Genomic DNA, 15291 nt, shown 5'->3' with positions numbered 1-15291 from the left:
TAATCCTAGTAAGACAAACTTGGGAATGAGAAAACTCTGCTGTCAGTACTAACATCTTTTGTGTCTGAGTAGTGCCACAGACTCCAAGACAAAACAATTAAACTGTTCTTGTGTCTTTAACCTTTGTCCGTTGGTGTGTGATACTGGGCACGGTCAATGCTGAGCAAATAGCATTAGTGTGTATCTCAGGACAGAAACAGGGATACAGCTGAGAGTAGTATTTGGCCTGTCGATTGAAAATTTAAAGCTAGAATAAGGAGATGTAAATTTGACTCAACTGGCCTGTGCAATCTGTGCACAAACCATCGTAGCTTGGCAAGACAGGCAGAACAGGTAGGAGACATGAGGCTGCATAACACCGGGCTGGTTTGAGCTCATGTATGGGCAAAACCCAGCACAATCCAAAGTGGGTGCAACTTGCCAACTTCAGAAGAAACAGTAAATCCATACAATTATAGAGTATGCGGTAAGTTCTACCTGCACTAACTAATGCACAAGAGTGCAAAAGGCATGCAATGAGAGAAAGAAAAACTGCTTGGTGTAGTTAAGTGAGTAAAAGTGAAAAGAATACTTTTACTGGGAGGGTAAATCCGAGAAATCACTTACAAATATTTTGAAACATCTGATACCATTTTGAAACATCTGATACCATATTGAAACTGGAACTGCTGTAATGTTTTGGCTGCTCTTTCTAAACTTTTTTTTGTTCTTCACATGGTGAACGATCTGAAGAAAAGAATTTCATCCAGGAGGCATAGTGCTTTATCACGCAGGCTCAGCCTCATCAAGTCCTCAGCCCTGGCTGAGGGATGAAGGATAAAATGCTTGGCCATGAACTGCTGAAGGTGAGCTGTAACATGTTCAGCTGGACCTTGGGCAAAGCAGAGCACCAGCAGGTTCCTTTTTTAAACAGTGGGGGTAGAGTTTAGGGTGCCTGTACGCCTCTGTCTGACAAGCTGATGACAGGGTGCTCACCAAAATGGGAAGTGGTGGTAGGTACATATTGTGTAATGGCATCTTTCCCCTCAATAGCTAAACTGTACACCAGACAGTATAAAAAGAAGGCAGGGAAGATAGTTAAAAGGATTTCTTAGATGTGGTGCTTTTTTTAACTTTTTGCCAGAGAAGATGCTCTCCATCTGTTGCATTTAGCAGTGCCTCTCCCTCCTTATTGAGGTAGCCCCAATCCACCTGCAGGTGAATAATTGCACTCTGCTTGTATTAACTTGCTGAAACAAACTAGTGGGCAAATCACGAGCCTCAAAATTAATCCAGGTGGATAAAATAATGGACGTAAACACAACCCTCTCTGAAATATATAGACAGCTTGAGCTGTACCTATCTGTATCCTATCCAGATTAACCTACCTCCTACAATATCAGATGAAAGCAGTGATTTCCTATAATTTTCATGTTGTAATGACATGTTAGGATGATGTACCAACCATTTATAAAGGACAAGGAGGAAGTAAGTTTAACCTTTTTGGGTTGCTGTTGCATGATGTTGGAAAAACACCAGCACAATGCTTTACATTTTCTGAGAAAGGGAAATTTATACAAATTCTGGGCTTCATTTGTAATCTTCAAAAAGATACAAAAATTTTCCCCCTACAAAAAGATTTATGGCAATATTGGACAAACAGAATGAAATTACTGGATGGGGAATGAGAGTTGTGGTTTGCCATTCCAACACGGGGTAAAAAAAAGAGCCCAGCAGCGAGTGCAAGCTCTAAAAACTATTTGTATTCTGATATGAACAGCTTACAAAAACAAGGCAGATGTGATAATTATATAGGCAAAATACACAGCACGATAACACCCATAGCTACTGAATTAGGCTGGTTGTGCTTTGCTTTCTTAACTTATTTTTTTTCCTTCTCATTTTAGAATAGAGAAAAATGATCCATTTGCAGCAAGGAAGGCTGATTTTTTAATAACACCTCTGCACCGGCTCTGGGGCACAGAAAGAAAAGGTGTGCTGGGTGAGTTCTGTAGGCATGTGTCCTGATTTAAGCGACACAGGACTAATTTCTCTTCTAACGCTTGGGAAAACTGCACTTCTAGAAGACTTCAGTGTCTGAATTTGTGAAAATATTTACTTTATAGCCATCTATGCTATGTGGGTTTCAAGATCTTGGTGTTTTTGTGCTCGCCAGCTGCCGGGATGAGGAGGAGTGAGACGGAGATGAGACCCAATCTGGCCAACAGGATTATTTCATACCATGAAAGTCACATTCAACATAAATTAGAAAGCTTGCTGCCAAGTGCTCTCTCTCCCTTGATGGCGGTGGTCTAGAGAACTTCTTGCCCCCGTGTCGGACCCCTGAGCCCTTCCCTTCCTCCCGAAGCCACGGCGCTCACAGTGTCCCACATTTGCTGTCCCCTGCTGGGAGTGCACAGCTTCCTGCTGATAGAACGGGCTGAGTATGATCTTGTATATTTTGTATTGGTATCGGGATCAAGACTGGTTGTTTAGTATTATTAATGTGAATTATTTAGTCCTATCCTATTCAATCTATACGTATTTCAACCCTCGTGTTTCCTTGCTTTTCCCCGATTCCCCTTCCCGGGTGGGGAGGGATCAGAGGAGTGATGGAATAATTGTCTAAACGACAATAAGTTGTTGTGGGTTTCTCAAACCGTAACAGCGTGTTAGAAACGAAAAAATGAACAAAACTTCAGCCAGCCTGCACCGGGGCCGCCGGCGGGAGCCGGGACGGGACGGCGCATCCCGCTGCCCCGCGGGGACCGGCGGCTCCCCTCGCCGGGCTCCGACTGCCGGGCGGGGCCGGCCCCGCTCCGCCCGGGGGGCCGGGCCGGAGCCCTATAAAGGCGATGCGGGCGAGCCGGCGGTGCTGCATCTTTGCTCGCCACCATGGCCCCGGACCGGCCCCCGCCTGCCTTCGCCGAAGCCGGGCGGCAGAACGGGCTGCAGGTGTGGCGGGTCGAGCGGCTGGAGCTGGTGCCGGTGTCCCCCAGCCACCACGGCGACTTCTTCGTGGGGGACGCCTACCTGGTGCTTCACACCGTCCGCCGCCCCGCCGCCGCCGCCTACCGCCTCCACTACTGGCTCGGTAGGCAGTGGGGGGGCCGGGGGGCTCGGGGCCGGGGGGCAGCGCCGGTCGGCAGTGTGTGCCCGGGCTCTTCCTGAAGTTTCTTGCTGGGTTCCAAAGGGAATCGGGAGCTGATTTTTCCCCCCTCCGCTTCCCTTTTCAGAAGTACTGCGTGCGTGAAGCCTCTGAGTTGAGGCACTTAATAAGAGAAGTAGGGCTATGGCCAAGCATCTGGGCGATGCCAAGCCTTGCCACTTCTGATGCGGTGGTGCAGAGGGGGTCTGGGGATGAGAAGGTGGGGTATGACAGAAAGGTGAACATTTGCTTGCTTTGTGATGTTAGTTTGGAAAAGCGGGGAAGGGTTAAAATCAAGTCTTGGCTGCATCCAACCAAGATTCGCAAGTGAAATCCTGCCGTCATTCAGATGAAGAGTTTTCTTGCCTTTGTTTCCACTAGGACCAAAATGTCATCTATGTCATCTCCCTGTGGCATTCTTGCACTGTTTTGTGTCCAGATGTTGCCTTTTTCAGGTAGACTAATTTTGCTTTCTGATGATACAGAAGTTGGAGGCAAAGTCACCAGGTTTTCTGTAAAACCTCTTTAATATCAGTCTGACAGCCTAGCAAAGCCCTTCCTGAAGCAACTGGGAACACCTGAATTGGATTGATGTCTTTTGCCTTCAGCCTTGACTAGCAGAGTGTTTACAGAAAAACAGGAGTCTGACATAAGGATGCATTTTAGGTGACTTCCTCATCTTTTGTAGCTTTCTTGAGGCTCTTCCTTGCCTGGTCACCAAGTCATCTGACCACAGTAGTTGCTGGTGTAGCCGCCTGAGATCTATTACTTTGTTCTTGTTTCACCATCACAAGGTTTGTGTTTGTAGGCAATTATCTCGGTGAATGCACATAAAGACAGGTCAATGTGTATTAACATTAATGTGTTTGAGTTGCTGTGGTTCTCATTGTACTTTTGAATGCATTGAAAAAGAATAGCAGATAAAGCTGGGATTGTTCTTGCCTAAATGTTTGAAGCTTGTTTAGTTTTGCATGTGTTATGAGTTATCCAGCTGGCATGTGGGATAGTGTCTGTCTCTGATGAGTATAATCATAGATGGCAGTATAAATGAATTTCTGGCAGATGTTCTTATGTCAACAGCACTGCTAGTCAATAGCAGGGTTTGGCTATTTAGACCTTCGTTAATGAAGTTAGAACTATTTATGTAGTAGTTAAGGTATATTAGATACTTCCTAGGGAAAGATGTGAAGAGTTCTTGCAACTGGAAGTGAAGTAAAAAGTGACTGATATTTGCACTAATTAAAACCTCTTTGCTGTTGGCTGAAGACCTTTAGTTGTATGTGCTGATGCACATCTCGTGCTGGTGGGGTGATATCCAGATATTGTAAATAGCTTCAGGTACTCAGGGCACACATCGTTCTTTTATGCAACTAGCAGGTTGGCAGCAGAGTGCTGAACTGCTGGGAAATGCCTTTCTGCATGCAAGATATTCTAGTATTGGGGCGGAGGTGCTCAAACACTGCTGCAAGCTTAATAACAGGAGATCAGGACTTCATACATGGTGTATGGGGAAGGGCAGCACATTCAGAGTAGGAATTGAAATAATTTTGGTATTTTTTGATGACTGATTCTCACTACTGTTACATACACCAAACTTATCTCTCATGAGCAAAGGTTTTATAACCTGTGGGCCAGGAAGACCTCAGTAGGGTTTTTCTAAAGACTTCCCATAAGCAGTCTCTGAACGGTAACAGCAGTAATTACAGTCAGACTTTGGGATGCAAAGAACTTTTGTGAAATGAGATTGATGGAAAACCTGCACGCTTTGGACTTTGATACTTAACAAGGGACTTGTGATTTGGCGACACTGTCACTACCCCTGACTGTCATGTGGTGTGTGTTATTGTGGTCTCATGTGGTAGCTTTGAGCCTGAACAGATTCTGACTTTACCAAAAAAGATCCCCAATTCATAATAAAAGCAGACCATTGAATTTTCATATTATATAGTGGTAAAAGTCGTCCTAATACCTAGCTTGGGTATACCCATGGGGTAGGTAGGGTACCCTTGGGTATACCCATAGGAAGTCTAGACTATGGGAGGATGGTCTGTGACCTTGATGCAGTCTTGTGCTGTGACTGGCATCCTAGGGTTAAAGTGACCAAACTGTACAAATTCTCACACCTGGGCAGGATGTAAACAGCCAGGAGATGAGTGATGGGTTAGCTCTCCCAAGGTACACCCTACACTCTCAGAATAGCTCTTCTCCCTCATCCCTCTCTGGCTTTTATCTCTGTGTATGTTTTTAACAGCCCAGGCCGGCTCTTCAGCTAGCAGGGTGAATGGCACAGTCCCATGCAAACAGCTGAACTGTCTCCTTCCTCCCCTTTTGACTTCTCTTTAAACAGAGGTGAACGTGTTTCCAAAGTGTTTCTTCAGAAAACTAAAATGTAGACAGATGTGACTAATATGCAGAATCTCTGGTTACAATTTGGATGCTAAATCTCTGCCCCTTTACTTTGCAAGTTAGAGTCTTTACTAGCACTGTATCCTAGGATTAGTGTGGGGTTTATTTTTTTTTAACTCAGTGCAATGCAAGCTTTATCTTAAATGTATTCTCTCTCTTAACATATAGTTCAGTATGAAAAAATATTGATAAATGAACTGTGTCTCTGAAGTTGTTAAACTTTGCCTTTCTCGGTTAATAAAACTAAAGTTGTTGCTAAAGAACTCGATAAATGTACAGCTTTCCACACCTATTTACAACAATATATGAAAGCTATACAGGAGAAATATTTTCTCTGGAATGTGTACAGTGAAAGAGCCTTTTTTAAAGACCATGGAGGGCAGGGAGGCACCTGAATTTCTTTTACTCCTGGTGAAACATACAGTGATCTCTGAGGGAGGATTACTTCACACCTTTTCTGTCTATCAGCTGTGAAACTACAGCCTGCATGGTACTTTGTCCTTACCAACAGTACATGTGAATTTGCAAAAGAAAAAAGTTTTGAGAATTTGGAATTAACTAATAATAACTAATTAGGAAAAAAACTTCTAAAGAAAGCAAATTACAGAATTTCTTCACCAAATGTGTCTCATTACTACCTGAGACCAGAGTCCTAGGGGACAACAAATCCTTGTTTAATCTGATTTTTGTCACCTAATACTTAAAACTTTCTACTCAAATCGTTCCAGTACACCAACTATTTTAGTATAAAGTTCAGACATGGGTGACCACTGTTACAATAGAAGGTTACTTTTAGGAAAGGATTTCAAACATTATGCAACTTGACTTACCTAACAGTCCCCTTCACAGCTTTTTGCTTAGTAAAACTTATCCCTGAGTATCCTAAAACCATGCCTAAGGGCAGCAATGCTTCTCTGGGCATCTAAGCAAACCACCACTGGTTACTCTGAGGTTCTGGGCCTGCCTTTGTTCCCACTATCACAGTTGTTCCATTGGCTTGAAGCTTCCTATGCGAAAGCCAATGTTTTACCTCACATATGGTGAAGTGCTGTCCAGGTCAGGTAGTTTCTGAACAAGCCAACTCAGGTGCTGCAGTGACGTTGGCATGGCCAAGCAATCAATATGGGTCTGTCATGGTAGCTGTATCCATTTTTACCTTTGCTTAGAGATCCTGATTTGGATGTCTGCACTGGCACTTGAGGGATATCTTAGCAGCTAAACTAAACTGAAGGGAGCTGTCTTGACTTGAAATTATAACTAGTGGAAATGGCACTATGAAGCCACTTGTGGGAGTAAGCCTGACTCTATCCCACTTAATATCTTTAATAAAATCATGCATGGGACTTTTAACTATTTTTTTAACCCTTGTCCCCAGAGATTAAGTGATAAGATTTATCCAGTCTGGCTTTGTATTCTGGCTTATTTATAGTTGTTTGTGCCTCAAACTATAAGGTAAATCTGTTTTCCATACTGCTTGAATGACCTACATTTGGATTGATGCTCACTTTATTTAAATAGGGTTTCACTGACTACTTTACTGCACAGCAGCTCAGAGACTGAGTCTGGTGGTTGTTCTTATCTCTAACACTGTTCCAAAACCAATTTTCTTCAGCCCTGAACCCTGCTGTATAATTACAAGCAATAAACCTGAAGGATCTAGTCCTAATGGGCATGACTAACCCTAAAAAAAAAAAAAAAACAAACCAAAAAGCGAACAAAACTTTGCCACCAACTTCAAGGAAGTACCCAGTTCTAAGAAAGCGTATTATCACATAGCAAATTCTTCTGTCACTTGAGTGATGGGGATATTTTTTTCAGAGCTTCTTGTGTTATCCCCTTTCAGTAACTTATTTTTTTTTACCATTTTGGGTAAGGCCTCATGCTTTTCTCTTCCCCCTGTCTCCATTATTCTTTGGATCCCTTCCCTGTTTCATCCTTGCTGCTTTCTGGAGGCTTCTATTGCACCTGTGTCCCCACAGAAGCTGTGGTGGTGGCAGTGGTGGCACTGCTTCTCAGAGAAGCACAGTTGTTGGGGGGCAGTGGGAGTTGTCTTGTGGCATTTGCACTGCTGGGCCATGAATAGCATATTTATTGTCCCTCTGAGGAGCTATCTTGGTGATCCACTTAGGCATCCCTGTCCCCCCTTCCCCAGGCTTTATTCTTTCCTAATGCCTTACTGACAGGCTTCCTGTGACAACAATGACTCATTACACCCTGAGGTGACACCAACACCGCACTACACACTTCCCATTCTCCCACAGCCTGAGAGAGGTATCTCTGTCTGGGCTGCCTGGAGCTCTGTGCTATTTTTCCACTCAGTCACCTAGAAGCAAAGAAATGGTTAATGCAAGTGAGAAGCTGCCCTTGAGAACTGTTGCTTGTATACCAGCTTCTTCCTCTTATTTAGAAAGAACAAATAAAAACCAAACGGCAAACCTTGCCTTTCCTCACTCTTCAAAAGTTCTTGAGAAGCTAGTTTTTTGAGACTCAATCCTACTTGCACTGCTCTTGAAACAATCAAAACTGCTGAAAATGTTCATCAAAACTGTATGGGCCCATGCTAGAAGTTTTGTTTTAATATACAACCTGCTTTGCAGTGTGATTAGGCCATCAACACACTAGTTAAAGGGCCCATTTTGCCACATTCCTGAGAAGAGGCTAATCTTTGAAAGGTACGAAACGATGTGTGACCTCATGAAGTAAATATCTGAGCCCCAAAGCTGCTTTTCTTTCTCCCAGCTGTACCAGGTGATCTAATAAAAGCTATCTATGCAAAATGCCCATTGCTTCATTATAGTGTCCAGAGGACTGCTTCTGATTTTAACTTTATGGCTTGGCGAGTTGCTTTTAGCATAAATATATGGTTTGCCATCTAATCAGTCCTTTAACATGACCTTCCTTAGTCTTTGCACTTCAACTCGAAGTCCAAAAATCGTTACAGCAGACACTTGCCATGCTAAACTTAATTAAAATATTCTCTTGTTCAAAGAGACTGAGAGAAGACGAACCTGGCTATCTTTCATTTTTTTTGCTTATGAAGGCAGTTCTACAAGTAGTTAAGAAATGGTGTGGATGATCATGCATTGGGTGGTGAAAAAGGTTACGGTGTAGTGTTTTGTTGCAACATACAAGGGCTCTACAACCTGCTGAAGGCAGTGCCTGATTGTCACAGAAATGATTTCTCCAGCAGAATTCAAAGTTACATTAGTGCTTTATAGACATAATATTTCATATTATTTCAGGGAAAGAATGTACCCAGGATGAAAGCACAGCTGCAGCTATCTTTGCTGTTCAAATGGATGACTATTTAGGAGGAAAGCCTGTGCAGAGTAGAGAAATTCAAGGATATGAGTCTACTGAGTTTGTGGGCTACTTCAAAGGAGGAATTAAATACAAGGTAAAGTGCCAGCTGTCAAAATATATTCTAAAAATGTATGTAACACTGTCTTCCGAGTAAAAACAAATCTTTTACTTTGTATCTGTTACTGAAAGTTTTAAAATTGTTTCTTAATTTTTAGTGGTTTCAGATCTGAACTACCTATCCTAAACTATAGGAGTCCCAGTACTTGTACAGAAAGCAGCAGCTTTCCCAATGATTTTCCCCCCTGCCCCGCTTTCATCCCACCCCCATCAAGCTATCCTGAGTTTTCATACTTGTGTGCCTAAGGGCGCTCACCATAGGGACTCTTTGTGTTCGGGAGGCAGCAAATTTCACAGAAACCATTTTAGGTTGTAGACTGAATCATTTTGTTCAAATGCAGAACCCAGTGTGCTTAAGTGGTTAAAAACACGAGCAGAGTGGAAAAGACCAAAACCTCATTTTAGTCTAAAAATGGTGCTTTTGCAGTCCTACTGCAATTTTTTTCTTTGAGGTAGGTAAAAATACTCCCAAATACTTTTCACTAAACTTGTTAAATGTTTTAAAAAGCTGTACTGTCAGACTCCTTGTTGTGCCACTTCCAGAAACAGAATCTTTGGAAGGAAATTTTTTGAGACATCTGTGTTTAAGAATAAAATAATGCATGTACTGACAGTCTCCTTGCAGCAGGAGCTCTGGGAGCTATTGCTCAGTCAGCCTTTTTCCCATTATGTAGGTTTGTCTACAAAACCAGTTTGAAGCTTTTAACTCTGCTTGCATAAGAGTTTGACAGTGACCTGCCCACTCCTTTACATAACTTTTTTTCTTTGTAATTTCAAGAGACATTTTCTATTCCAACCCAAGATCTGCCTCTTGTGGAGGAGTGGAGAATACTGCCTCACAGAGCCTCACGAACCAGTTTACAGAAATACATGAGGCTTAAATTTACACTTTATAGATTGTAAATCAATAGTTTGGTCTCGCTTACCCAAGTTTGGTGCTTTTTGCTAACTTGCCTCTTAAGTTGCAAATATTCTTTTCAGAAAATCACAGAGCTGCTGTGGAATGCCTCCTCCCTCTACACGTAACCAGGCACTAAAACACCCAGACCTATTGAATTTAAGGAAGTTGTGAAAACTTGTACAGAAGCTCCATATCCCTCTGCTTTCCCTCAGTCCTTACTTGATAACCTACTGACTTTTGTCCTAACAGTGTCGTTCAGCATTACCTTATCTGGATGATGCAGGAATGTGCTTTCCCTTTCCCCATTCATCTGAAAACCTTTTGAAGTGGGGTGACATCTTCTTCCTCAAAGGCTCACACCTGAGAGTTCAGCAGCAGCAGTGTTTCCCAAGTCTGTCTGGTCTGTGGCCAGCACTGTTAAACAGTATATTATTTTGGCTAACCTCTCACTGCATAAACTATGTTTTAGCCCTGCTAGCTCCTCAGCTGTAGCAAAACAGTAAATTTGAGAAATCAAACTAAAATAAAGCTTGCTGCTTTGTTGTTTTGTTTTACTCAGGCAGGTGGTGTTGCTTCTGGATTTAATCATGTTGTTACTAATGATCTGAGTGCTCAGAGGCTTCTGCATATCAAGGGCCGGAGAGTTGTAAGAGCCACAGAAGTCCCCCTGGCTTGGACCAGCTTCAACAGAGGAGATTGTTTCATTATTGACCTTGGAACTGTAAGTATTTCCTAGAGCAAAACACACTGAAAAGTAAGAGATGCAGCATCCCTTCTAAGGTCTGAATCATCCCCTAAACCGTGCAACTGATTTTGTCACTCACACAAACTGACAAGAATCTGCTTTAGTAAATCAGTTTTAGTGTCACAACACTTTGAAGGTTCAAAACTGCCCTAAATGTTTTCTGAAGTATGCACAGATTATCCTTCGGTAAGCAGTTCTCTTTCCCGCTCAAGGCATTGGCATTTTTTACTACTCATGTTTGAACCTTAAGCTGTTCACAGTAAGTCCTGTCTGACTTTGACACTGTCTGCCAGCTGAATGGGATCAGTGCTAGGCTTCAGAGCAGAACACAGATTGGACCTTTCCCTTAAGAGCATTTCTTGATACTCATAAAACTTTGATCATGACAATTCACGCTAAAAAAAAGCTGTAAAAGTTGTCATAATAAACTTATCATACAATATGTTATAAAACTACTTCAGTATTTCAAGAGGTCACTTGAGAAGCCATCCCATACTTCAAGGCTTTCTGCTGAAAGCAAGTAGAGAGACTTTGCACAGAAGCATGTGGACAGATAAGATAATTTTGCTCGCTCCAGATGACTTAAAGTATAGTACTGTCACCTTAGTATCAAAGTCTTAAAATTAATTCTAAAAGTAGCAGCTGGGATGTAGTCTGTGCTATTAGATGATAGTTATCACTTTGAAAGTATTCCCCTGCCTGATATGCTGACATGTATAAAACTAAGAGTGTATGAGAAAAAACCAGTTCATTTGCAAGACAGCAACTGCAGTTGGTCTTAATTGTAATGCTTCACAAGGAAGTGGTCAGCTATTTCAGCAAGATTTCAGAGAAGAGTTCCATGACCTATTGAAAAAGGAGTTCTGAACTCATGTTACGGGTTTGGCTGTTTCTTCTGAAAAGCATCCTCTGGTGTGATGATTGAAGATATTGGTATGAAGTAGCTATATTGATTGTCTGTTAGAATTTTATCATGCTTAGCAGCCTTCAGATAGAACAACAACCAATGTTTTCCTAACATTATCCCCATTTATCCTTTGGCACTGTGGTCTAATCATCCGAAACAACCAAGTCATCAGTATCCAAACAGCTATCTCTCAATGACACTTTGTACTAAGAATGCATAGAAGACTCAATCATCTATTCCCTTTCAGAGTTAACCCACGGGAAATGGGAAAGTTGGAACTAAACATTGATAGCAAATGCTGCGTTTGCAGTGAGGCTGTCACAGGGCTTGAGTTTTCTGGTTTGGAGTTAACCTCCCATGGACACCCCATGGAACTGGGGGTACTCCATTAATTTGGTTTGTCCTGATCCTCATTGTGCCACAGTTACCCAGTTCACCTAATACTCAGGTCCCACCACAGAGGTGGCAATGACACTGATGAAACACACTATAGGTAATAGTGATATTATGTGTATAGCTTGGGGTTCATCCCTTTTGATGAGACTTGTCGAGAGGACAGCACTGTCACTAAGTAATTCAAACGTAATATGGCTTTAAAGTCTTGATTTCTAATACTGAACATACATTATGAGCCTTTTTCTTTTTTTTTTTAGTATAACATCGCTCTGGTTTCTGATTTCCTGTTTGATAAGACAGAGGTTAAGCAGCAATGCAACACTGTGCCTTTGCAGGAAGAAAGATTAGACGTGAACATCTAGATATCTTCTTTACCACGCTATGGGAAATATCAGTCAAATCACATGACTAACAACAGTTCTTTGGTCTTGCCGTGTCAGTGGTATACGTGGGATGTGTTTCCTTGGATGTGTTAAGGAAAAAAGTCTTTCAGCATCCAGACATTTGTAGTAACTTCATCATAGGTTAGGATATAAACCAGACCTTTTCTGTGGGGGATGAAAAGGCAATGCGTGACATACTTCAAGATGAAAATATGTAAGTCTAGTAACTTTCAATAGTGAAATAGGTGTGGTGTAAAACTTGCTCACAATTTCTACTGTGACAGTGTATTTTCTATGAACTATATTTCAAGCTGAATTAACTGTATTTCAGATTGAAATTTTCCATGGGTCCATGACTAGAGGTTCATTATAAATGGGTTTACAGGAGCTCTTAATTGAATTTAGGGATCCTTTAAAAAAAGAAAAAAAAAGATTTTGGCTCAAGTAGATTCCTTAATTGAAATAAAATTAATCTTAAATAGGGTTGCTCTTGAGTCTTGGGATTTATTGCAGGGCACTACTGAATCATTGTCTGAGAATAATGGGCAGTAATTGCATAAAATAATGAGCTTATGGTCAGTGCTTTTAATATCAAATTATTGTAGCATGTCAAATAAGATGAATTTCCAAGACTTACTTTCCCCAATGTCTTAGCTAACCAGAAGGATGGTCTCCATGGCACTGCAAAACCGCTTATGCAGTCCATTTGCTGTTACGTTTTATCAAGCCGCTTTACCTAATATAATGAAAAATCATATAAGATTTCCCACTGAGCTCAATTACAGCAGTATTTGAAACCTGTGGTTTGAACAGATAAGGGAAAATTAAGAAAGATAATAATGATCAGGAATAAAATCATTAAAGTCACTAAGGTTTCCTTCCCAGTGAAAATGCCTTAAGTAAAAAGCGTTTATGTGCATTTCCAGCTAGGTTCGTATATTTACAGTTCAGGTTCTGATGGTTACCTCATACCTAGATATGGTACTAAACCACATCTACAGCACTTCAAATATCCTGCCCAGGTCTTATCTTGCCTCCTTTGAACTCTCTAGGCTGGAATAGAAAATAGCTGCAGATGGCAGAGAAAACACTGTCTTTGATATGAGTGGAGTCATTACCTGTATGTAATGTGTAAAGACCTTTTATTCAGTCTCCTGTAAGACCATCACATGAGCGCTGTGACCACCAGACTGATGTTCCAGTGCAATGAGTGATCCAGGAGGGTGCCTGGAGTGCCAGACCCAGATTTATGATTTTATTTTTTAATTTTTTTCTACAAGGGATTTCCATGACATGTCCTTGATGAACCTGAGAATCTCCCTGTAAGGGAGCCCTTGGGACAGGGCAGGCAAGACAAGTGCAAGGCAGTTGCTGAGAAGGTTTTGTACAGGCCTGGAGTAAAGCACACTTTACCTTGTCAGGTGCCGCTTGGTGCGTCCTGTCCTGGCGTAGCTGTGCTCAAGTCCTCCCAGAAGCCATGGTCTTCTGCCTCACTTCCCATTCCATCCTTTTGGTTGGAGGGTGCTGAGCTCTTCCTGGTGTCCCACCTGAGAAGCACCAGGATGGGTTTGGCAGTTCTTGGTGGCTATAAACTGTCTGTCCTTGGTCTGTGCTGTCCCCTTTACCTCCAGATGCAGCTCTCCCTGCACCACCCCATCCTCCAGCCACATCCCTCTTTCTTCCTCCATCACCAAGACAAATTCTCAAAAGAGCAAGGAGCAAAAGAGGGCATGGAAAATGGGAAGGAAGGAAATAGATTAATCATTGTGCCACTCAGTGAATAACATACATGCTGTTCCCCAGGCTATTTTAGTATTATCCAGATGCATATGTTAATATATCTTATATATGTATATTTCTGATAAGATGTGCTAAAGATTTTAATCTCTTTTGTCAACTTTCTTAGTGATTGGTTTAAAGTGGGAAGGAAACTTTTCAGTATTGTGAAATTCACTCTACGTGCATTGGTATACACTGGTGATGTACAAAATGTGAATGTTGGGACCTGTTGATTATTTGGCTGGTTATCAAAACATGGAGCAGAAGTAATGGGAGTAGCAATACAATAAAACAGCATGAAGTAACCAGCTGATTTTACTGAACGCTTCTCAACTCTGTTTGGGAAGCTCTGCTGTATGAAGGCTGTCTATAGTTGTATCCTTTAAATATTCTCTACACGTTTGTTCAGATAGAGCTTTGTAAAATGTAAGACTTGGTTCTGTCTGGCTGACTTCCCTCTTGATGGGAGGCAGCAGCAGTGCTATGAGTCAAGTGACTGCAGGGGGCAGGAAGAGGGCAGTGTACCACTCAGCCTCCTGGAAGGAATTAGGAGACCCTTGGTAAAATAAGGTTTGTGATAAGTAACAAGCAGTTCTGAGCTTGGGCCTGATCGAGGCTGGAAAGTTTTGTCAGTACAAAGCTCTGCTAATAAAATGTTACCCTTCTTCCCAAAGGAAGAATGCAGATGTTGAGGTGTTAACTATGTCTCAAGTTAAGTGAAGACTGAAGGTAAACTGCATGCAGTTGTCCATCCTTCCCATTCCCATAGGGGTGCTTATAAACTGATTTATAAACAGACACGGGGTTGCTGGTTTGAAATTTAAGAGCCTGCGATGTGCTTAAAAACAACTTGTGCCATCCGGCAATCAACATAAGTACATCTCAAGGGCTCCATGAATCACAAGTGAATATTATGATGTTAGAACTCAAAAGTGTGAGACTGAATAAAGCTATTGTGATGCTTTTATATGTCAGCATATTGTCAGTATGTTCCTACTTGAACTCCTGACTTAGGTATTATGTCAAAAGGAAAAAGATTGCTGTCTTTCATGAAGACCTGGGAAAAAATTCACCAAGCAAAAAAGGCTGGTTTTTTTTTTATTCACAGCTGCTTTTTATAAAAAACTGTTAACTTGCTATAGATTGTTATGTTTACAAAAAAATTAACTTCTGCTTTTTAACAGTAAAGGATCAAGAGGACAGATACTTGCTTTATGGTTATGACTA

The 15291-nt window shown here is 41.8% G+C and overlaps 1 protein-coding gene across 1 annotated transcript in view; it reads left to right on the top strand.

The window, feature by feature from the left end:
• The first annotated feature begins 2866 nt into the window (after window positions 1–2866).
• Window positions 2867–15291, top strand: part of SCIN (scinderin) — a 51369-nt gene continuing 38944 nt past the window's right edge. The window contains exons 1-3 of the mRNA XM_054192800.1: window positions 2867–3073; window positions 8776–8930; window positions 10414–10575. Coding sequence (XP_054048775.1) covers window positions 2875–3073; window positions 8776–8930; window positions 10414–10575 — 516 coding nt within the window. The 5' untranslated portion in view covers window positions 2867–2874. The remainder of the gene's footprint in view (window positions 3074–8775; window positions 8931–10413; window positions 10576–15291) is intronic.

This window comes from Rissa tridactyla, chromosome 2 (genome assembly GCF_028500815.1).
Source record: "Rissa tridactyla isolate bRisTri1 chromosome 2, bRisTri1.patW.cur.20221130, whole genome shotgun sequence".
NCBI lineage: Eukaryota > Metazoa > Chordata > Aves > Charadriiformes > Laridae > Rissa > Rissa tridactyla.
Note: the sequence above shows the minus strand (reverse complement) of the source record. Positions and strands in the feature narration are given on the sequence as shown.